The sequence below is a fragment of the Carlito syrichta genome, unplaced genomic scaffold (assembly GCF_000164805.1).
Source record: "Carlito syrichta isolate Samal-C Ts95f unplaced genomic scaffold, Tarsius_syrichta-2.0.1 Scaffold314838, whole genome shotgun sequence".
Classification (NCBI taxonomy): Eukaryota; Metazoa; Chordata; class Mammalia; order Primates; family Tarsiidae; genus Carlito; species Carlito syrichta.
The window spans coordinates 461,206-485,872 of record NW_007258934.1 but is presented as its reverse complement, the minus strand read 5'-3'; the positions used below and the strand labels follow the sequence as shown (position 1 = coordinate 485,872).

At 46.0% G+C, this 24,667-nt stretch overlaps 1 protein-coding gene across 1 annotated transcript in view; it reads left to right on the top strand.

Annotated features, from left to right (window-relative positions):
* Positions 1–18,266, top strand: part of LOC103274638 (carboxyl-terminal PDZ ligand of neuronal nitric oxide synthase protein-like) — a 113,115-nt gene extending 94,849 nt beyond the window's left edge. Inside the window, exons 10-12 of the mRNA XM_021705938.1 lie at positions 2,118–2,259; positions 16,268–16,434; positions 17,984–18,266. Coding sequence (XP_021561613.1) covers positions 2,118–2,259; positions 16,268–16,434; positions 17,984–18,214 — 540 coding nt within the window. The 3' untranslated portion in view covers positions 18,215–18,266. The remainder of the gene's footprint in view (positions 1–2,117; positions 2,260–16,267; positions 16,435–17,983) is intronic.
* The last annotated feature ends 6,401 nt before the right edge of the window (positions 18,267–24,667 follow it).

Here is a 24,667-nt window from a genome sequence, read left to right as displayed (position 1 = left end):
AAAGTTGCCCAGGAGAGCAAAATTCCCAAGAGTGAGAGGAAGCGAGGGGAGAAAGATTCAGTATCATGGACGCTGAGTGTACTTGGAAGGCAGAAAAAAGCCCTATCTAAGGTCTAGTAGTGAGCTTTGCTGTAAAAGATTAACCACAGGCAGCCTGCTGTTACTCTCATAAAGGAAATAAGGAACAAAACATCTGAGGAGGCCCATGGGAATAATGCTTTTGGGTGGGGCAGCCTTTTCTTCTCCCTTTTCACCCAAGACTTGAACTTCCTGGCTCAGCCTCCCAACCAGATCTCAGCTTGATGACCAAAGGCGATGTGGAAAGCTGGGGTATTCTTGGCATGGGTTTGTTAGGGAATATGCCTTCTAAATCACATCTTTTTGTATGTTTTGGAAGTGGGAAGAGAGGGGTTTTTTTGCTTAGGACTGATGCCCACTTCCTGTGCAGATAGAACAGCTGTCTCTTAGATATTGTCCTAAACCTGCCCTTTGGACACAGGAGGAAATTGGAGGAAATTAAGTGTGAACATAGAGGTCAGAAGTTCTGATCTACCACTGGGTGAGAGAGGACCCCATGACAGTTATCTGACTCCTGCTTCACTTAAGGTTCTCATCTCCCAGAAATGTCAGGATTTTCCAGGTGAGGGATCAGTAGAGAGGATCTCTGAAGTTAGTTTAATGGGCTTAGAGAGGTTTGAGTGGTAAGATAGTCACTTCTAGGAGGTGGTTTGAGTTGAGGAATATCAGGGGCAGTGGAAGTGGATTGAGACCTAAATTAGACATGTGGATGATGATTGACCAAGATGCCTTTTCATTTCTAGCCTGAAATAAAAAGAAGTCACACAGAAGTGAGGAATTTTGGAAGTTATCCCCAGCAGAGAATGTACTAGAGCAGTGGGGTTCTTAGGTCCCCAGGAGTTCTTAAAAATAGAATGGGAAATATGAACTAATTTTGATATTATGAAAAGCATATATGAAGCTCATTTTATTACCCTATGCAAGGCCTTCTAGGCTTATCAAAATGCTAGACATCAGTTCGGTAATATAGCGCCTGCTATCTCATACCGATGAGAAGCTCTGAGTGATTGCTAATGTGACTTGAGAGTTCTAAATGTGATCAGTGGACTGTGCAGTGTCACCAGGTAGTCACAGCTGACCTAAATTCAGACCATCTAAAACGTGATCAATGTGAGACTTGAGTACAGGGTGACAGTTAGGATTAGATTAAGTGCATTGCAGCTTGTGTGGTGGGATGCTTGAGTAAAGAAAACAGTGTCCTGAGCTCCGAATCTCTCCATATTGTTCATCTCACTCATTTCTGTCTTTGGAAGAAAACAGAAGCTGACTGATCATCAAATTATAGTCAGTTCTCCACGTTTGAGACCATGCCCTGAAAACCTTGCAGGTGGTTCTTCCTCACAGCCTGCTTGGGTTGCTTAAAACTCTACATAGTCGCAGGCTTCTTTGTCTTCTCCTTCCTCTCCTGGTTAAGCAGTGGAATCCTGGGCCCGCAAAGGAAGAGGTGAAACAGCAAAACAAAAGAAAAGTAGCAGCCTCAGAACAGACCTGAGGGAGAGACGTCTTTGGAGTAAGACTGGGAAAGGCTCACCTTTGATTTGGTTGGCTGCCTATGGTGTTCCAGGGGACTTGGATGCTGAGCATCAGTTGGTCTGCTGTTTAGGCCACAGCTTCCAAGCCTTGTATCATCCTGGCCTTTGGTCTGCAGGAGCACCAAGGAAACTCAACATTTGCAGCAAAAGGCTGCAAAAAGAAAAAGGCTGGATTCCTTTTAGTTTGAGGAACCCATTGGGCAATTGATAGTGGTTAGCAAATGATTCTGAAGCATGTTGACTACTTTTGTTATACTTGGAAGGGAGAAACTGGGGCTGGTATGTTTGCTATCTGTCTTTTCAGTTGACTGATTATTTCAGAACTGTGGTGACAATTTCTATTTTCTGGAGTACTTCAGGAAGGGACAATGTATTACGCTTGTTAATATGTGCACATCTGGACAACCTTAGGTATTTCTGTCTCTCTTCTTTGCTGGCTTTGTGGGCTTCTGCCACGTGCCCTTGTACATCCTCACCTACCTCATTCTTCTCCTTTCTCCTTTCCAGAGCCAAGCTATGCGAATCGTCCGAACGGTGGGACAGGCCTTTGAGGTCTGTCACAAGCTGAGCCTCCAGCACACACAGCAGAATGCAGACGGCCAGGAAGATGGGGAGAGTGAGAGGAACAGCAACAGCTCAGGGGACCCAGGTATGCACTGTGGCTGCTGTGGAAGCAGATAGAGAGGCAAATGCACACAGTATGTGCCACATCCCCAAGTCCTGGGCTATTAATTCACTTTAAGAGGCAGGCTGGGCATGGTGACACACGCCTTTAGTTCCAGCACTGTAGGAAACCAGGACAGGAGGATTACTTGAGCCCAGGAGTTTGAGACAGCCTAGGCAACATAGTGAGACCTCATTTCTACCAAAATAATAATAATAATAATAGCTGGACGTGGTAGTCCTTTGGGAGGCTGAGGCTGGAGGATCACCTCAATCTAGGAAGTAGAGGCTATAGTGAACTGTGATGGTGCCACTGTACTCCAGCCTGGGCAACAGAGTGAGACCCTGACAAAAAAAAAAAAAAAAAAGATTTTATTGTTTCTCTTTCTCTTTAGATTTCAGATTTTCTTTATGGAACATGTTTTACTTGTAACAGAAATTAAAGATGTTTAAACTGTTGTTGTTTTTTTTTTCTGAGTCAGTGTCTTACTCTGTTGCCCAGGCTGGAGTGCAGTGGCACACTCATGGCCACTCCAGCGTCAACCTGCTGGGCTCAGGCGATCCTTCCACCTCAGCTTTCCAAGTAGCCAGAATTACAGGCACTCTACCACACCCAGCTAATTTTTTTTTTTTTTTTGAGTTGAGTCTCACTCTGTCGCCCAAACTGGAGTACAGTGGCTGCTCCCGGCCACCGCAGCCTCGACCTGCTGGGCTCTTGCGATCCTTCTGCCTCAGCCTTCCAAGTAGCTGGAACTACAGGCATGCGCTACCACACCCAGCTAATTTTTTATTTATTATAGAGATGAGGTCTCGCCACGCTGCCCAGGCAGATCTCGAACCCGCGGGCTCTAGCAATCCACTCACCTCAGCCTCCCAAAGGCGCGGGATTACAGGCTGAGCCACTGAGCCCGGCTTAATTTTTTTATATATTGTAGAGACGAGGTCTCACCAAGTTGCCCAGCCTGGTTTTGAACCCTTAGGCTCAGGTAGTCCTCTCGCCTCGGTCTCCCAAAGTGCTAGGATTATAGGCCACTGCACCTGGCCAATGTTTAAACCATTAAATGAGGAAGTATTTAAGCTGATATCAGGGTACATTTTCTAAAGGTAGAGCTGCTATGCTACCAAATCTGACTTCAAAGAAAATTTCGGTTAAAAAAAGTGCCCCTGGCCGGGCTCAGTGACTTAGCCTGTAATCCTAGCACTTGGAGAGGCTGAGGCGAGTGGATTGCCTGAACCCACGTGTTTGAGTCCAGCCTGGGCAAGTTGGCAAGATCTCTTCTCTACAATAAATCAAAAATTGGCCGAGTGTGTTAGCGCTTGCCTATAGTTCTGGCTACTTGGAAGACTGAGGTGGAAAGATCACTGGAGCCCAGCAGGCTGACGCTAGGGTGGCCATGAGTGTGCCAAAAAAATAAATAAATAAAAGGTACCCCAAATTAGACAAATTAGAAAGAATATAAATTTACTATTACCTAAATTGTTTGTTTGTTTGTTTTTTAATTTCTAATTTCTGTAGTTCTGTAAGCCCTCAATGAGGATAGAATTTCAATATTCCCAATTTTCAAGTCTCATTGAAAGTCAGGAATGAGACAAAAATGTCTTTTATTATTTCTATTATTTAATAGTAAATGTGAAAAGGGTATGAGCAAAGAAAAAGGCAGGCAAAAAATTAATGTTCATGTAAATTTTTAATGTGGGAAATCCAAGAAAATAAACTGAAAACTATCAGAAATAACAAGAAAATTCTGCTTTTAAAAAGGCAAGGTCCAATGTCACACATAAATTTCTATGGCTTTCATATATTCCAGCAACAGCTAGTTAGAATTTAGACTATAGGAAAAGGATCCATTAAAATGATAGTTTTAAAAAGATTTTAAAACCTTATTGAGTAATCATAATAGAATGTGTATGTTTCATATAAAACATTTTAAACAAATGGAAAGGCATACCATATTTGTGGATGGGAAAGCTCAACGTCATCAGAGTATTATTCTCCCTTTTTAATCTACACATATAACTGTGCAGATTTCTAACAGCATAGGGAGCGCCATGGTAAGCTATATAATCAGAACTAATGGGATACAGCTAAAGGGGTGCTCAGAGGAAAATCTAAAGTTTCAGTTTAGTAGATGACAGATCCTGAAAGTCAAATGAATTAAGCATCCAACTCAAAAAAATTAGAAAACAACAAAACAAATCTTAGTCTGCAAATGGCAGCGTTGCACATTGGCCAAGAGAGCAGACTCTTGGTTTGCATTCTGGCTGCACCCAGCACTGGCTGGGTAATCTTGGGTGAGTTCTATGACTTCTCTGTGCCTTAGTTTCCTCTTCTGAAAAATGGGGATAATAGTAGTGTCTACCTCATATAATTATTGTCATAATTAGATGAGCTAATACATTTTAAATGTAGATTTTGGTATTTGGCATGGAGTAAGCACCAAATGCATAGCTATTACTATTTTTAACTAAATATCTAAAAATTTGAAAGAAATAGAAAGATTATAGAAAAGATGAAAGATGACACAGGAGTGACTTTTCGGATAGCATATAGCTTTATATGATAAAGCTATAATGGGTAAAAACTATACATAGAATGGGTTAAGCTGATGCTCAAATGTCTGAGTGGATCAGAATAGAAATTCAGATATGAACCCAGATGCATATGCTAATTTAGTGTATGATAAAGGTAGAATCCTTATAAAACCATGTGGAAATCCTTAATAAATTTTAAAATGTGCATGCCTTTTGTACTCCCTCCCTGCCCCATCATCCTCAAATTCCCTTTTAATAATTTATCCGAAAAAGAGATTCCATACGTGTGTGAAATGATGCATATATTAAGGTTAGGTAGCAAAGAATTTGTTTTAAACCAGTGGATTAGGAACAGCAGGAGAGGACTCTTAAACAAATACAGAGCAAATAATGGAATTCTCCACTGCCATTAAGAAGAATGAGTTGGTTCTCTGTGAACTGATACAAAGCCATCTTCAGGATATTTTGTTCATTTTAAAAAAATCAAGGTTAAGTAGTATAAATACGACATGCTACCAATGGTATTAAAATATATATCTACACATGGATGTGTATATGTAGATATATATGTATACACAGGCATACAATCACATTGTCTGTACAAAAAATATCTCCAGAATAGTACACAAGAAACTGGAAACTCTGGTTCATTCTGAGAAAAGGAACTGGATGACCAGGGTGGCAGGAACATTTACTTTTCATTGTACTTTTATAGCTTTTGTATTTTGGCTATATATTAGTTATAAATTTCAAAAGCCTGACATTATTTTATCCTAGTGTTCAGTTTCTATGTGACCAGAAGGAATCACTGTACTTCTTTCTTGGCTTACTCTATTTAATTTTATTTTATATTTTATTATTAGTTTTTAAATTTTTTTTTTCAGGGTTTTTACTCTGTCACCCAGGCTGAAGTGCAGTGGCATGATGACAGCTTACTGCAGCCTTGAACTCCTGGACTCAGGCAGTCATTTTGCCTCAGCCTCATAAGTACAAATTTAAAAAAAATTTTGTGGAGACAATATCTCGCTATGTTGCCTAGGCTGGTCTCAAAACTCCTGGGCTCAAGTGATCTCCCACCTCACCTCCCCCACAACTCCCCTTTTCTTTTCTTTTTTTTTTTTTGAGTTGGAGTCTCACTCGGTCGCCCAGACTGGAGTGCAGTGGCCGCTCCCGGCCACCGCAGCCTCGCCTACTGGGCTCCGGCGATCCTTCTGCCTCAGCCTTCCCAGTAGCCGGAATTACAGGCATGGGCTACCACGCCCAGCTGATTTTTTGATTTACTGTAGAGATGAGGTCTCGCTGCCCAGGCGGGTCTTGAACCCGCAGGCTCAGGCAATCCACTCACCTCAGCCTCCCAAAGGCGCTGGATTACAGGCTGAGCCACCGAGCCAGGTCCAACCCCCCTTTTCACCAGAGTGTTGGGATTACAGGCATGAGCCACCATACCTGGCCTCAATGTTATTAAATCGTTGAACTCTATTACTAATGGAAGCATCTCAGTGATCTTGACTCATAAAATATTATCATATAGATAGAGCCTTGCATTTTGCCATATTTTCTGGGCCGGTCATGGTTTATAGCACACCATTGTACTAATGTAATGTAAACCTTAACATTTTTCCATCTCTGTGATTTGGGGCTTGGAGATAAAACAGAGAGATAGAAGTAGACTTTGGCAGATATTTGACACATCTCTGCTTGTCTCAATTAGTAGAGCATAAAGGTATCAGTTCCCTCTAAACCTTACACAGAGGGTGTATCAGGCCTATAGCCAGCTGCTCAGCTCAGAGAACAGGAACCGATCTGCTTATTCCTAAATTGGAGGATTTGCCATCAGAACTGCTAGTGGAGAAGATTTATGTCTTGCATTATTAACCCTTCTCTGGTGATGGCCTGCTCCCTGGTGAACTTGTTGATGGAGAGCCGTGCCCTAATTCTCAAAAGTTTTCAGACCCACAGTCACAATGGCAGCCAGTATACACGTATACAAATAAATTCTAACCAGAAAGTAGCAGACATTGTCTCTGGTAAAGTCACTTATTCCTGGAGTGAAAGAGGTTGTACACAGGAGGATGCCAGAGGTTGAGTGTTTGAAAATTGTTATTATCGCAGAACTCCTGTCTGAGGAGCTTGATTTCACTTCCAAGTACCTCATCAAAACCTATCACTTGACTGCTGGCCAGGGAGGTAAGGATTATATGGTTTGGTCTGCTGGAGACTGCAGGGGTAGCATTTCATACAGATAATACTGAGGAGTAGATCTCAAGTCCTGCTTGCCGTGGAAGCTACCCTTCTTCTACCCTTCTTCTACCTCTGACCCCTGTAGTGGGGTGAGTTGTGATTTCCTGTGATCCTGTGGAGGGTTTTCTCAGAGGGGTGGGGGGGTCAGTGGGGATTCCATAGGAAATGCTTGGTATTGTGTACCTTCCAGCTATTGTCAATACTGTTCCCTCTGCTGAGGATCTTTGTATTCACCTCCATGTAGACAACCTGCTCATCCTTCAGGCCACTTTTGTGTCTTCTGGAAAGCCTGACGTCCAGCTCCCCTCCCCTATTGTCCTCCCTTCCTCTTCCAGAAAACTTAAACATTTTTTCTGGGTTCTTGTGTTCTGTTTGCTCCTGGATCATGCTGTTTTTCTTGTTTTGTTTTGTTTTTTGTTGGTCGGCTCACTCTATTGCTCAGGCTGGAATGCAGTGGCATGATCACAGCTCACCACAGTCTTAACCTCCTGGGTTTAGGCCGTCTGGCTCAGCCTCTGGAGTGACTGGAACTACAGACGCACACTGCCACGTTCGGCTAATTTTTTGCTTTTTTGTCGAGATGAGGTCTCACTATGTTGCCTTGGCAGGTCTTGAACTCCTGGACTCAAGCAATCCTCCTGCCCCAGTCTCCCAAAGTACTGGGATTACAGGTGTAAGCCACCACACCTAGCGACACTGCAGTTAACCTTAACATTTAGCTCACTTTGTACCGGACATGTCGTGTAGCGCCCTCTATCTTTAGTAGAGTGCAAGCTCTGGGAGGGCAGGGACATCCTAGCACAATAAATACTTGTTGAACAAGCTGACAGATACAGTCTGTGAGTGCATATGTTTTAGTCACTGTCAACAAACATTTATTAAATGCTTACTCTAGCCAGAACAAACATGGAGATTGAGTGGAAACTTCAACAGGGAGTGACTTTTAAACAGCCCCTTTAGATGAGGAATGATGACTCTTGGGATGGGAGGAGTAGGTGAGACTAGAAAGCTGAACAGAGTACCGATGAGAAGGTGGTGATGGTGACCATGGCTACAGATAGAAGCCAGCATGGTTATACTCTTTTGGCTGTAGCACATGGTGAACTTTGATATAACGGGCCTAACAGCTGTGTTTACCTCTCCTTTTTATTACCTTTTGGGGGGTAATTTTTCCAAATCCCCTTAATAGACATAAGATTGCAACTGCTTAGAATCTTCCATGGACCACTCTTCCTAAGAAGAATGTCATTGATCTTCTACAGGTAGAAACATCTGGACCCACTTTAGGAAAGCGTTTTGGGCCCAGTATAGTTTCCTCAAGGTTTAAGATGTTAAACGGGGCACTGAGTGCATCTCTTCAAGAATGTCAAGCATGGGTTGGATGTATCTCTCTAAATTATATTGGCATCCCTGCGGAGAAAGAGTGGTAGCAGGGGCTCTTCTCTCCTCGTATAAGTGAGGATATGGCCTCTGGAGTGATGGAAATTATATTAGGGAAAAACAAAACAGAATATATATATATAAAATACATGGAGAGAGAGAATAAAGAGAAAGAGAAATAAATAAATAAATTGACTTTAAAGATTTGGCTCACATGATTGTAGAAGCTCGGTAAATCCAAAATTTGCAGGCTAGGCTGGCAGGCCAGAGACCCAGGGAGGAGTCGCAGTTAGAAGACTGCCTGCTGGCACAATTCCCTCTCCCTGGCCAGTCTTTGCTCTGTTAAGGCCTTCAACTGACTGGATGAGTCCTTCCCCCATTATGGAAGGTGATCTGCTTGGCTCAAAGTCTACTGATTGGAATGTTAATTTCGTCTAGAAAATGCCTTCACGGCAACATCTGGAATAACATTTGCCCTACCACAGCTGCCTAGCCCGACTGACACACAAAACTCACCACCACAGAAATGAAGATGCCATGTGCATGATGGAAAGAGAGCCAGACTGGTGGGCTAGAGAAGCCATAAGGGCTTGGGTTTTGGCACCAGAACAACTGGGCTTGATTCCACTCTGCCACTTTTCTGCTGGCTATTCCTTAGCAAATTTCATGTTCTCTCTGGATCTTTGTTTTCTCATCTGTCCGCTATTGTGAGAGAAAGTACGTAAGTCAGCATAGTGCCTAACATGTAATATGCTCTCAGTAAGCATTAGCTCTTCAGCTAGTTTTCCAGTGCTGACTCCAGAATCCATGACCTCATCTGTACTGCAAGGGGAGTAGAGACACGACGTCTCAAGTACTATGACCTCATGACAGGTGGAATGATTAACCAGGTGACCCTGGTTACGATGCAGGTCTGTGGCCATGAAGCTGCACGTGCTTTGAGTCTGAGTGTTTGGAATTAGCACTTGGATCTGGGACTGGGAGTGTTTTCTTTTCAAGGAAGGCTGCTTTCTGACTAGCCCACAGGCCACTTCCTTTTTACAGACCCACATATTTTTTCACTGTCTGTCAGCTGCTGGAAAGATGCTTCTTCTTTCTGTAAATGCTTCCCTCAGAAGCCTGCATTGACTCAGCTAGGATTTTTCTCTGTGGCGGGTCACCTTGAGGTTCCAGAGTGGAACTGTTGGCTGACTTTTTTTTTTGAGTTGGAGTCTCACTGTTGCCCAGACTGGAGTCCAGTGGCCACTCCCGGCCACCAGCCTCGACCTGCTGGGCTCCGGCGATCCTTCCGCCTCAGCCTTCCAAGTAGCTGGAACTATAGGTGCGCGCTACCACACCCGGCTAATTTTTTTGATTTATTGTAGAAATGAGGTCTCTCCTGCCCAGGCGGGCAATCCACTCACCTCAGCCTCCCAAAGGCGCGGGATTACAGGCTGAGCCACCGAGCCCAGCCTTTTTTTTTTTTTTAACAGGAATCTCCCTTTCTGTGTTTGGGAGCTTTTCACTTAGTGCAGTGTTGATCTTTCCAGTGGAGCCATACCAACTGACATGGCAGGCCTTTCCCTGTGCCGGGGAAGTGCATCCACTCCCAAGGAATTGGGAGATGAGGAGGCTTGGCTGTGTTTTTTCACATCTTGCCAGTGCTTTCCCTTCTGGGTTTTAGCTGAGCTTTTGATGATGTTATTCGCTTTCATTGTGTGTGGCTCCTCTCTTTCCCTCTCTGTGCCTGCCTTTCTTTCCTCCCTCACTCTTTCTGCTGTTCCCTACCCTAGGGGAGGTTTATCTTTTGTATCATTTGGCAGCAGCTGCCCTGGGCCATTTGCTGGGGCTCAGAGCCAGGTGGGGCCACTACCCTCGCTCGCTTGCCTGGTTGGGCCCTGTGCTGTTTCGCTGACCCCTCCTGGAGAGGGTTTCCTGGGAAAGATCTTGTTTCCTTGGAGGCGCCCCTCCTCCCACTGCGGCAGACAGTCGGACAAGAGAATGGGCTTGGAGTCCCTTGGTAGAATAAAACTTTTGAAAAAAGTATTTTTCATGTGACAAAAGCACCTTAAATCTACTTTCTTAACAAAAGCCCTAAATGCAATGCCATATTATTAACTAGAGGCTTTGCATGTTAGAATGCTAGACCTATTCATCCCTGCAACTTTGTATCCTTTGACTCACATAGTCCCATTGTCCCCATCTTGGTAACCACCTCTTGGGATGGTTATGATAATGAATGAACTAATACAGATTGAGCAGCCCTAATCTGAAAATCCAAATCCAAAGTGCTCCAAGACTGGAAACTTTTTGAGCACCAGTATGATGCCGCAAGCGGAAAATCCACATTTGACACCTTTGCTTTCCGATGGTTCTGAGTACACAAATATTGTTTCATGCACAAAATTGTTAAAAAATATTGTATAAAATTACCTTCAGGCTACGTAAGATGCACATGAAACAGAGTCCCCAAGACATCTTATGAAGGGTGCAGGGAACAGTCAGAAGGGCGTCTCCCGAGATGGCGCTATATAGAACCAAACAAAGACAACAGAGGCCCTAAGCTCTGGCTTCCCCCCACACAGTTTCGTGCACGCGGGAAGTTTAAACCTGTGCTCAAACAACTTCTCCCTATAGGAATACTACCTCATAGTCCCCTCCAGTAAGACCCAAACACGACACTGGCCAGCCCCTGCCAGGCCCAAACACAACACTGGCCAGTCCCTCCCAAACCCATAAATACAGCCCTCTCTCACGGACTCTCTCTCTCTCCTTCCCCTACCCCACAGTGACAGATCCTTTTCCTTTTTTCCCTGTAGCCGCCACTGCTTTAATAAATCTCTTGGTCTTTTAACGGGTGTGGAGTTGTCACTGGCGCCTAACTGCTTTCATCTTATTGTGTTTATGTAGATATTCTAAAATTCAACAAAATCTGTAATCCAAAACCCTTCTGGGCCCAAGCATTTTGGATAAGGAATACTCAACCTGTACATGTAAAATCCTTTAACTGGTGTGATGCCTGAAGTATAGCTTATGCTTAAGCTGCTATTGTTGCAGTTTCAAGGCCAAAAGTGGCCATTTCATACATTTGAGACTGAACTCATAACCCTTTATTCTTTGCCTGTACCAACCTGACAAAACCCCAATTCTGCATTAAACCACAGGGCTCTTCATTGTATGCCTGTGATGCTGAACAGTGCTGGGGAAGGTGCCATCCACAGACTGGTTATGCTTTTGTGATTTCATACTTGACCTAGGCTACTTTACCATTCAGCTGTCCTGCTTGTCCCCAGCTTTGGCCTCAGTGGACCGTGGCCTTCTCCTGTCTAAGACTAACTCTTTCACCTGCCTCTGCATTCTTACCTCTTTCAGAACCTGAGCAATCAGTTGTCTTTCACTCCTGAATCTTCACTTGAGTTTTCTGCTATGCTGACTTTCCCCTACTCTAGATATATAAGGTCAAGCCTTTTCTCTTAAAAACAAAACAAAAATTTCCAGCTTTCCTAGTTCCTGTATCTACCTCAGGCCTGTAACCTTATCTTTCTCTTTTTCTTGGTGGCCAAGCTTCTTGCAAGCTTTATGTATACTCACTATCTACTTCCTCATTTTCTCCTGCTCTTGCTGTTATCTTTTCAACCCCCAGTGATCTGGTGCCCGCTGCCCTGCCCGCCCTTCCTTGAAACCTCCAGTCAGGGTCACTGAAGGGCCACCCTTTCTGTAGTGCTCGCCTCTGAGAATGAAGCACTTGCCTTTGTAGCTTCTGGGGCACCCCCATCCCGGCACCCTTTCCCTTTTGGCTTTGCTGGTTGCTTTCAGCATCCTCTGCAGGCTTCCCTTTTACCTACCTCTAAGTGTTGGAATTTTTCCTGGACTCATTCCTCAGTGTTTTTTTCCTGACTTCCAATGGTTTCAACTAACATGTATCCTTAGGCCAAACATTTTTCCTGAACTTTCCATTCATGTCCTATGTCAGTTTACTTGGGCTGCCATAACAAAATACAATAGACTGGGTGGCTTAAATAACTTAATTCTCACAGTTCTGGAAGCGTCTAAGGTCAAGGTGTCAGCAAACCTGGTTCTTGTGAGGACTGTTTTCTGGCTTATAGACAGCTGCCTTCTTGCTGTGTCCTTGCATGGCAGAAACAGAGAGATCTCTTATATATCTCCTAGGAAGGGTACTAATCCCATCTTAGGGGCTGCACCTTCATGAGCTAATTACTTCCCCAAAACCCCATCTCCAAATACTATTACACTGGGGGTTAGGGCTTCAACATACTAATTTGGTGAGGGGAACACAAACATTCAGTCTGCAATGTACAACAACCCAATGGATATCTCTGCTGGACTGTTACACAGACTCTTATGATTACAGCAGGTTAAAAGCTTACCCACAATCCTGCTTCTCTTGGGTTTTTCCTACAGAATGCCAGTCTCTGCTCAGACACCTAAATCAGATATTTAAAAACTTATCCTGCACATATTCCTGCCCCCTCATGCCACAGACAAGCAAGTCCTGTGACTTCTGCCCCCTGAATTTCCTTCTAAGCTGCCCCTTCTCTGTTGTTGCCTGTCTTCTAGCTTAAGCTCTTGTATTTTTCACCTATAGTATTGCTTTGTCTTGTCCTTTCTGGATCTACCCTCTACACCATCTCTAGAGTGAACTTTTTTTTTGAGTTGGAGTCTCACTGTCGCCCAGACTGGAGTGCAGTGGCTGCTCCCAGCCACCGCAGCCTCGACCTGCTGGGCTCCGGAGCTCCTTCTGCCTCAGCCTTCCAAGTAGCTGGAACTGCAGGCGCACGCTACCACACCCGGCTGATTTTTTTGATTTATTGTAGAGATGAGGTCTGGCCTGCCCAGGCAGGTCTCGAACCCGCGGGCTCAGGCAATCCACTCACCTCAGCCTCCCAAAGGCACGGGATTACAGGCTGGGCCACTGAGCCCGGCTTAGAGTGAACTTTTAAAGAATGAAAATCTTTTGGTATTACCTGATTTCAGTTCTTCAAGATAAGATGCCAAGTCTTCCTGGCCAGTTCTCTCCCTGAAGAATCACTCACAGTGCCTGGTGTGCCTTGGAGTTCCCAGTTTCTGTGCCTTTGCACTTGCCTCATCCCCCTCCAATGCCTTCCACAGCCTGCCCACACCTGCCCACTTCTCTGCCGTGTTAGCCGGTCTCCTTCAGGTGGTGTTTTCTCCTCTGCACAGGCATCTTCAACCCTGCCTAAGTTAGATGTTTTGCTCCTATGGTCCTGTACCTTGGATAGCTCCCCACAGGTGACAGAACTCAGGCTGTGGGTGGGTCGTGTCTGTTTCTTCCAATGGGCTGGAGAAGCATTGAAAACTCAGATGTCGCTTATTCATGTTTATGCTTGGTGGCCTATAGATTTCTATCATATATAAGGTGCTTAATAAATACTTATTGAATAAATAAATGAAATAAGCATATGACTGATGACTTCTAGTTACTGGTGAATGTATTGGACAGAAATAGTTTAAAGAAGCAGTTCAGAAAGCAGCACTGGTCCCCACCCCCTATTTGGGTCTTACCTCTGTTACATTTTGGAAGTTGGGGTACACTAAGCCAAAGTTTCCTGGATTTGCCATTCTTGTCGCTTGGACTTTTTGATGTCTGGACAGTTGCAGATGCCAGATTTCCTCCTGTATCTGACAGAACCTGAAGAAGGCTGTTCTCCGCAGGCCCCTCCTCTAGGTCCTGTCTCATGTGATATGCGATCCTACAGGCACGTGCAGTGATCATAGGCCTCCATGCAGCTTGTTCTGTCTACCCCAGTTCTGCCTTTCGTGGTTCTACCAGATCTGCTCTTATAACCATCTGTGCCCATTAGAGTCTTAACTTGGCAGGACTCCATATGTGACTATGTACCACAGAGTGTCGGGTGGTCTCTCAGAAAGCAGTCTTGTGGTTGGTGATTGAGTGACTGGCTTTAGTTTGGGAACTCTATTAATACAAACAGAATAGCACCACAGTCAGTGCTTTTATGATTCCCCCAAAGCAGAGGTAGAACCCTAGATCTAGAACCTGATTCTATGCAGGCTTCTGCCAGGGGCATGCCCAAACCCTCTGTGCCTGCGGCTTTTTAGTCCTCTTTGTTAGGATTTCCAGGGACAGGGGAGTGGGGGGTGGGTAGGAGGTGTGCTGGATAGGCCGCCTCCTCCTGTGGTCCACTTCCATTTTGCTACCCTGTCACAACACTATCTTACTTGAAGACAGTAGTGATAAACCCTTTTACTGTGGAACACATTCTCTGTGCCACATCCTTAGGAAACATGAGTGAGACACAGCTCTGGCCTCGAGTCTAGATGAGAAGACGGACATCCAGGCCCGCTTGATATGCTGTGTGCTAAGTGCACAGAGCATGGCGGGAGCCCCAATCCTTGTGGGTGGACATTGCACCTGTTTATTCCTCTTCAGGCACAGAGAACCCGATGCCAAGTTCCCTGCACCATCCACCTGGAAAACAGCCACGGGTTCTCTGTCAACCCTTTGTCTCTCAGGCTAAGCCTCTGATCATCTAGAGGGTCATATCAGGGTGCAGGGATGTGCAGAAGGCAGTCTGCTGCCTGTGTCCCCTCCCCACTGGTTTACAAAGGGGAAGAAGAGCTGTCCCCTGAGGCCTCTGTCAGGACCATCTTCTCCGTTAAATGCATGCCTTTGCCACCCTCAACAGGGCTGTCTCCCCAGTTCCTGGAGCAGCCGGGAGGAAAACCAAGCACACTGTTTACTTTCTAAATACCAAGCTTGTTTCCCCAGATGATTGTGTGGGTTTCATAGGAAAACTTCCTTGAACGGTTTGTTCTACAAGGCAGGCACTCAAATGACTGAGGCTGTTGCCTAGGCTCGCTGCAGGATTGGGGCCTCAACTCTGTATTTCCTGCTTACGTCTACCTGTTCCATTTTACAGTCAATACTTGATCTCTGAACACGCATGACAAATCTTACTTGAAGACAGTAGTGATAAACCTGGTCTCAAAAGTAGAGAAGGAATATAGTTCCTGGGAAATTCCCAAGAATTGTCTGGTGTTTTTATAGAGTCTGAGAAATGGGAGCAGGGAAGGAAGGAAAAAAAGAAATAGAACTTTCATACATTGGTATGAGGCAATATGCTGTGTATGGGATTAAATAAAGCATGGTCGTGGTCTTCAGTGGAAAGGAATAGAAGTAGGAATTAGAAAAGCTAGATGAGGAAGGCATGGAAAAGCAGCCACCCGCCTCCCTTCTCCTACCCCTGCTACCTCCTACAGGCCTCTTACCAGCTTCTGCTCTTGGCAAGAGGGTCAGAGTCAGACTCTGAGGGCTGGGAGACAGATACTCTTAAGATGGGGCCTCACATCTCCCGGTCCATATTCCTTAGTCAGGGATCCCATACCTGTCCAACTAACTGAGCCTCTAATTTCGTAGTTGAAGAGAGGCCCAAGGTGTGAGGTGATTTGCTCCAACAGCTCATTAGGGACCTGGCAGGGGCAGAGCTCCATGTTTCTGAACTCCTGGCATAGGGGTCCTTCCTTTGGCTTATTCCGTCCCTGAGCTGCAATGAGGGAAGATGACCGCCACTGCCTTCTTCCAGTGTCCCCACACCCTGTCACTATAAATGTGCCAACCTGACAAAGCTGTCACCTCTAGGCTTGAGGAAATGTTCCCCTTGTTTCTGGACTTAAAAAGTCATTAAGATGGGAACATCTTATTGGTCTGAGAATATACTTTTTAATGTCCTTGAGTGAAAAGAGATGTGAAAATGTTAGGAAGCCAGCAGGCTTGACGTAGTTGAAAGCCAAAGTGTTAGGAAGGAAAGACATTGCTCTTGGTGTCCTCATTCTCTTCCCTGCCTCTCCTGCCATCCCTGCAGGCCGGCAGCTCACTGGAGCCGAGAGGGCCTCCACGGCCACTGCGGAGGAGACTGACATTGATGCAGTGGAGGTCCCACTCCCGGGAAATGACATCCTGGAATTCAGCCGCGGGGTGACCGACCTGGACGCTGTAGGGAAGGAAGGAGGCCCCCATGCAGGATCCAAGGTAGGCAGGAGTGGTCTATCCCGGTGATCTGCATAGGTGTGTCCTCCTAGCCCCTGCTAGCTCAGCTCCCGAATGGGATGTCCACAGCATGGTGGTGGCGCCAGAGTACATGTCACTTTCTTTTGGAGGGAACCGGTGTACCCCTGTGTGCTGATGCGAAGTGCTACTGCTTGCCTGGATGCCACAGAGCTTATTCCTGACACATGTCGCCCTCCCAGCACCCCACCAGTGTTTGATTCCTTCTCCTTGACACCCTCTACCCTTAACAGAATCTCATCTCTGTGCAGTGTTTTGCAAGGCTCACCCTGGCACAGCCACACACATGACTCAGCTGAGGGAGCTAAGTCACTTTGGGCCCCCTCTGCCTGCAACTAGTGATTTTGTGCCTATGATACCCCTATAGCACTGTGGAATCTGGAAATTGGCCCTCTGGGTGTTAGAAACAGGGAGACCACCTTAGTCATCAACATATAGGTGAGGTGACTGAGGTCCCTAGGAGTTCTTCATCTGGTTCAGATTAAGAAACTCAGGGCTTGAGACCAAATTCCAACCTGAAGACAAAGTTAAATTAAAATTGTAAAAGCCCGGAAGAAGAATTACTGACCGTTGCTCTGCCCTCAGGTTCTCAGCCCATTCACCAGTATCAGGGCACCTCTCTTTCCTCATCATGCACGTGTTCTGTCTCAGGTGGAGGTCGTTAGGCCAGTTCCTCCAGAGGAGAAGTCTTTCTGGTTTGGAGGGTGGTATAGTTCTAAATTGCCTGCCTGACTTTTCCTTTGGTGCCCAGTTTATCCCCTACATGTGGCAAGGCCCCTCTGTCACAGGGGACCTTCCTCTTATGTGTCTGAAGAAGGCCCAGCAGCAGAATTGCCAGAAACAGAATGTCTCTCCCTGTCGTTGAACTCTGTGAATTGTAGAAACCGTGTTGGTAAAAGTGTCCACAGGAGAGAGAGAAGAATGTGAGGAAAAGAGACAGAAACTGCTTTCTCCAGATCATTATTAGTTTTTATATCCAAACTTTCTTCCCTGGTGGTTCTCACTGTAAGAGGAGACAGTGAAGGAGGGAGGCGGTGGAGGCTAGAGGCAGCCTCCCCTCACAGGACCCTTCCTTCCAGGGTCCAACTCACAAGGAACATCTGAGACCCTGGAGCCCTGAGACCATAGTAAAGAATGAAGCTACCTCCTCCCTGTTCTCACGGTGGGGTGGTAGAGCTGTGTTTTCCAGAAATCGATTCTTCTAGGTCTAGAACCTCGAGTAACTTAACAACAAGGTGTCATTGGAAGCCGTGAGTAAGAGATGGCGTAGTATCTACTGTCTGTCTCCCATTAGCAACTGAGGTGTCCAATATGACTTTCTAGCTGTGTGGCTCCAGCCCAGGCTGCTACACTGCTTCCTTCCTGGAGCCCTATTCCCATTCCCACTGAAGATGCAGCATTATCAGGTCTTGGGTGGCAGGTGATCACTTCAGCCCTCGTGCGTCCAGTGTATGTTATGAGGAGAGGGATGGCTCCTGCCGTGTGTAATGTCCTGTCTTTGCTTCTCTATCAGATCTCGCCACAACCCCAGGAGCCCATGCTGACAGCCTCGCCCAGAATGCTGCTCCCCTCCTCATCCTCAAAGCCTCCGGGCTTGGACACGGGGACACCACTGTCCACTCACCACCAGATGCAGCTCCTCCAGCAGCTCCTCCAGCAGCAGCAGCAGCAGACGCAAGTGGCTGTGGCCCAGGTTCTCCTCAGCCTCCTCCCTACTTCGCAGGCTCCACTTTCATGGGCTTGACGCGCCTCCCCTAACTAGGGGCACAGGGCAGGTTTAAAATCTAGGGAGCCATAGGAACTGCTCATGCTGTTGAATCATTGCTTGTGGGAGAGTGGGGGCAGTGGGAGGGGGTGAGACGGGGGATGTGATTGAGATGGAGAGGCACATCTTGGTTTCCTGTGAATCCCCCGCTCTTAGTTGGGCTTGGCTGGCTTGGCTGAATGTTGTTGGTTGACTTGAACTGACTAAGGAAAAAGATGCACATGATTCCACCCTTCCTTTCCTGCTTTATTTTCCTGGTGTCTGGGGTTGGGAAGGGATGCCTTCAGAGTCAGGACAGGTGTGACTGTGTGATACCACTCGTAGAACAGCTCAAAGAATGAATCTGTGCCAAACACCCTGGTAAATACCACCACACTGGCATCCCAAGCTTCCTTGTCCATAACGGGTTTCCAAGCCCTTGATAGTGAGTAGTCAATACAACACTGGCCTTGGAATTCATTATAATGGGATTTCACTTACAGGAATTTAGGTATATTATTGGAGCCATAATGAGAAGAATTGGCTTAGATCTCAGGATCAAGGGGTTTGTGCCCTGAAGATTTGTTGGGCTATTGCTACTTTGTACAGGAGGGTGAGCTAATTTCCCTTGCTGCTTTGAGCAGGGATTCTTCCTGTTTGCTTTCTGTGGAGGGCACTGTATTCCACATCTTCCTTGAACTTAAGAGTCTGAGCTTCATCTCTACCACGGGCAGTCAGGGAATGGTGAAGACACATTGACTTGTACTATTTAAAGGCTGAATCCTGAGGCAACAGAAAGGCTCAGGGCCTGAGGGGTAGATGAAGATGTTAGGAGGGTGGGTCTTTCGGATGTTGGGAAGGATCGGGAAAGGCAGCTCTATGCATCCGCATTCTAAATCGGCTTGACCAGGTTGTTGACTGTGTAGGTCTTCTATATTCTAGAATGGCGGGGAGCAGACCTTTCCGAGGAGCACTTACTGATCTCTGTTGTTTCTTCTGCTTACTCTTCTCCTGGCTCTCGGGTAGAAGCATCTGGCAGCTGAACCATGAAGGGATCTGCTGTGGGTCGGCTCTTGAAAAGACCTTGTAACACGGTTTCCACTAACCCAGGCCTGAGGCCCAAACCTTATGGATGACTTTTGTGGTCAGGTTTCAGAAGAGTTGAGTCAGTGGGACAAGCTGTCAAGTCATTGGGGCCTTGAAAAAAAATCTTACCATGAAACAAAAGGATGTGTAATGATAGTAGGAGGATTTGCAGGTGTTCTAAAACAGCAACAGTGAGGAGGCAGTGTCATTAATGGCATCGTATATTTGGAGGAAAAAATCTTTCCTCTTTGTCAAATGAAAGAATTTGTCTCCTGTGGTTAATGACCACGTGACAGTCTGAGAATCCCCTCCTCCCCAGTGCGATGGCTGACAGGAGCACAAAGCCGGAGCACTCCTGCAGGAAGCCCTTCCCAGACTCGCATCGTTTCCAGAAGTTTCCCACTGAATACAGATCCAGTCTTCTGCCATCATACTTTCCTCTTTCTGCATATCAATTGCAAAGTAATTATTATTTGTCTAAGAGTGGGCTTGATGCATATTCATGATATCATATTATCAGAGAGGCATTTGAATTTGAAGTTGTTGCTGCTAAGCACTAAAAAGAAACTACTTGCAAATGTGTAATCTACACAACAACAAGAATGTTGTGGCAGTGGGAGGATGCACTCAGTCTACAAAACAACAGGACCTGTAAGTATCATGGGTCTCCCACAGAAAACCCTAAAAGTGGTTTTCTGGTTTCGAATCAGGCATCTGTCTCAACAGGGCATCCCTGCTGTGGCTCACTTTTAATTTCCTGTCTCCTAGAAGACTGTCAGTCTAGGGGAAGGGGCGAGTGTAGTGTTTGAGGTTTGCTTCACCAGCCTCTGTCAGTTCCAGCCACTTTTGCAGGCTGGGCACCCTTAGCCTCTCCCTCATTTGGAACCTGTTGAATCTAGTTGACAGTACCCTGCTCGACTCTGAATACAGGCAGTGACATAATTGAAAGGCCGCCATAGTGCATCCATGTCCCACATTGTAAGATGACTTTGGGAAGTTATAGACTTCCAAAATCTTCAAATTGGTTGGGATCTTGGTGTCATCTGAGAGTTTCTTGAACACACTCCTCTACCTCTATCTGCCACAGCCATCAGTCAGTCTCTGAGCACCTTCTTTCTGTTTGCATCTTGCTTTGGCTGCCTGGGAGCACAACAAGGGTATTTGTACCTCTTGGCTGACTTTCAGCTCCCCTGACCTGCAGACAGAGTCAGTCCTAACCTCACTTTCAGTTAGAGATGTCTCTGTACATTCCTCTTTCTTCCACTCTCTTTGTAACATTTCATCCCAAGGGCTTTTTATGCGTATCTGTACCCTTGGGTAAAAACAATTATGTAAGCTATGTGACTGGGTTAATAGACAGGTTTCCTTGGTGTCTTTCACACATTTGAAAAAGACCAAATACAGCATGCCTGGTTTCTCTGCATGAGTGGCACTGATTTCAGTTTCCATCACAAGGTCAGTTTTTACTTGTTCTGTCAGACTCTATTGCCACCAAACTACAGTGTTTCTGTCTTTCTACCAGCAGCTGTCCCCAGAATTCCAATGAGTAAAACTGTGACCTTAGCATTTCAGGTGGGAATACATTTTCCTTTTCTCTGGGAGCATCCAAATTCCCCTATGTGGTTCCTGGATAAAAATCTAAGGATGAAGACACACTTTCTTTTAGACAGGTGTACTCTTGGGGTCACTTGTATTATTTACACCCCCCACCCCTATTTCCTCTCACAGGTTCTGCTGTTACCATGGGGACCAGGCATAGGTCTCCTCCCCAGTATTCTGATGTGGTCTAAGAACTCAAGACCTCTCCCAGCCTCACTCTAAATGGCTTCTGAGCTGGCCTCAAAGGTCCTGCCCTGGCCTTAAAGGTATATGGGCAAAGATGGTGTTGAACCACTTCCTGAGTATTTCCAGGTTAGCCCTCAGTGTGTAAATAGTGAAAACCCAAGTCTCTCTGACCACTCTCCTGACCCAGCATGAGGCTTGCCTGGCTGCACTAGCTTCCTGCTTTTAGATGGACCAGAAGTTCAAGGGTGTGAATGAGTGTTTAGCCAAGCCTTGAATCAAAGCTGGGATGTAGCTGGCACCTGCATGGCCATTGGCCCACCTGCATAGCCACAGAATTGATCTGGGCACTGTGGCTGACTGACAACAGATAAATAGGCCAGGCCTATTCACAGTTTGCCAATTCCCAGTCCCGCTTATGAGGAAAACGTTAGTGTAGCTCAGTATTGCTATTTAAAGATTTCTCCCCTACCTGCTGCCACTTCCGCTTGTTCAGGAACAAGGAATTGGTTATTTATGCTTCGCGATCGTGTGTGCTGTAGTTAGAGGAACAGCGCTAAAAAAAACTCCGCCTCCCCATCCCAAGTCCTTGATTTAGCATCTGTCCTCATTGCTTCACCTAGTCCCCAGCACCCGGGTGTGTACTGCCCAAGTCCCTGCCGTGTGCATGCTGAGACAGCGCCGCCTGCCTCTGCTTGTGTGTCCCATGTGTGGGGGGCAAATCGCTCTGGTTCTCTCCACTGCCATTTTCATGTGCCTGCTGCTCCCTAACTTCAGCCTGGCCCTGCCCCCACTTCTGATGGAGGAGCTGGAGTCCAGGCAAGTAGGCTGGAGAATGAGTGGACCGATGGTCTGGTGTTGCTGGGTGGGTTGAGGGTGGGCGTCAGAGTTCTGGGAACTGGTGTGGAGCTGGAGGGTGTAGGGCTGAACTTACGTGTGTCATGCCGTGGCTGGGTTGCAGAGCTAGACGTCTAAGCACTAGCTCTCTGGGAGTCGCCTTAGTGTCATATCGCTGTGTGCCACATCACTGACTTACTCTGTGACTGCACTAGTCATTACCAAAGATGACACAGCTCTGGAAAGGGGACGCTAACTCATACCATTCCAGAAATAAATACGGTCTACCTTTGTGAAAGATGTTTAATTCTTTGAAAGAAAAGAGTGCTAAATGCAAATAAATAGCCCATCTGGAGGAAAGAGGTGGTGCTCTCTGTTCCTGTTGTGTGACTGTGGAAACAAAGCACAGAGAGCTGTAGTGGATTACTTAAACCAAGGCTGGAAATAGCACACCTTGTCTGAGCACTTCAAGTTCAAGCCTACATAGTTACAAAACACTGTACCTCAAAGCTGGAAGTAGTCCAGACAATTTTGCCTCAACCTGGCCTGGTGTGGGTTCTCCTGAGCCACAGGCTGCTGCTGCATGAGGTTTGAGCCTTATGCCTGGGGCCACTTTCAACGGCTGCAGAGGTAGAGAGGCTCAGGAATGCTGGTTTGGGCAGTGTGGCAGTGTAAGTGCTTCCACACTCACAGGACTTGAACATACCTGAAATGGTCTAATTCTGCACTTGCAGAGGTGAAATTCTCAATCTGGCATGAGGAGCATTTTCTCATGGCACTTAGTGCAGGTGGATTTACAATGGGAAGTATTTGATTCAAGGGTCTCCTTTAGGTATTGATTGTACTCCACCACTGGAACTTGGATACCTGCAAAAGAAACTTCCAACTATTTTTTTTCTCTCCTGGCTTCTGAAAGAGGAAACTCCTCTTTCCTCCTCAATCCTAATGTTTCTGACTTCACCATGGGGAACTGAGGCTTTTATTCATTGAACCCTTAACAAATTGCGCCTAGTACCAACTTACCAACCACCATGTCTACCTGGGTGAAGAATAATCAACTGAGCCTGCAGCCAGTTGACAGAGGGAGAAACTGAGGTCCAGAGGGAAGTAAATTACCTACAGTTGCCTAGGGAGTATCCAACAGCATTCCCTCTCCTGGTCTGGTGCATTCAAATGGCCTGTCCTGATAGGATGCTCAGATTGGGATGCAGGAACCTGAATCTGGCGCATGCATGCAGAGAGCCCTCAGGAAATGCCAGTTAGCAGTATGCAGAATTTTCTACTTACTTTGTTTCTATCCACTGAAAGACTTTGTTCCGTATTTCTGTGTGACATTTCTGACTGGTTCCAAAGAAAATAGTAAATGAATAATTAACAATTCTATTTGCTCAGTAAGTTCCTTTCAATGATATTCTTAGTTGGAATAAATAATGGTGCTTGCAGGTACAAAGTTAACCTGATCCTTCCCTGGGGACTGGTCTGTGGGCTTCCCACAGCAATTACCCTGTTCCTTAGAACCAAATGGATTTGGGAGACTCCCAGGCGAACGTTTTCCGGTTTCTAAGGAGGATACAACCTAAATAGCCACTCACCATCTGACATCCAGATTAAAATACAGTTGACACTTCTTTCCTTGTTGAGTGGATATAGCCGTTTCTTCGTGCTATACACTCACGACACACTTCTGCGACCAAATGTATGGGGATTGTCCCCACACACAAACCAACTAGCAGCTATGCAGCTGACACCAGGTAGCTGTCCTCTAACACCATTTGATTTTGACACTGTCTACTTGAAAACAGTGTTAGATCCCACAGATTGAGGGCTTGGACCCACAAGACTACCCTCCACTTCAGATGCCCATCAAGTAATAGATTGTCACACTTCTGACCAATCAGCTATACCTTGGCTTCCCACTACCCTCTCCCCAGCTTCAGCTGATTTTCTAGAGTGGCTCCCAGAACTCGGGAAAACACTTTATGTACATTTACTGATTATAAAGGATGTTACAAAGGATATTGATGAGCACCAGATGAAGAGATGCGAAGACCAAGGTACTGGGGAAAGGGTGTGGAGCTTCTATGTCTTCGCTGGGTATGCCACCCTCCAGGAACCTCTGCCTGTTGAGCGGTCTGGAAGCGCCCCTGAATCGAGTTCTTTTGAATTTTCAAGGAAGCTTCATTTCATAGGCATAATTGATTAAATTGCTGGCCATTGGTAATCAACTTAACCTTCAGCCTCCTCTCCTCTCTGGAGTCCCCAACCCTCTCTCATGTCTTTCCTTTGACCAGCCCCCATCCTGAAGCTCCCTGGGGGTCCCCAGCCACTCGCCATCCAATAAGCACATAAAAGACACCTTTACCACTCCAGAGATCCCAAGGGTTTTGGGAGTTATATGTAGGGAAACAAGGATGAAGCCCAAGCATATATTTCACTGTATCACAGGTGTCCTCACTCCTTTCCAGATCTTTCCTCAGTTATGCGGCAGAAAATGAGGCTGACTTCTTGACCAAGCTATCGGTTCTATCCGTAGCAGCTTAAAGGACACATTTAGTTTAGAATCCTTAGGCATCATTCCCTTAGGGGAAAGAGGGGCCCAACCCTGGGAGCCACTAATGGAAAGTGGCAGCTAATCTCATTAGTGGCTCCACTCAGCTAGAAGCAGAGTCAACTGCAAGGTCAGGTCCTCAAATTTTGGCAAGAGGGAAGCAGCCACTGTGCCCATGAGTATAAATAATTCTCTGAATG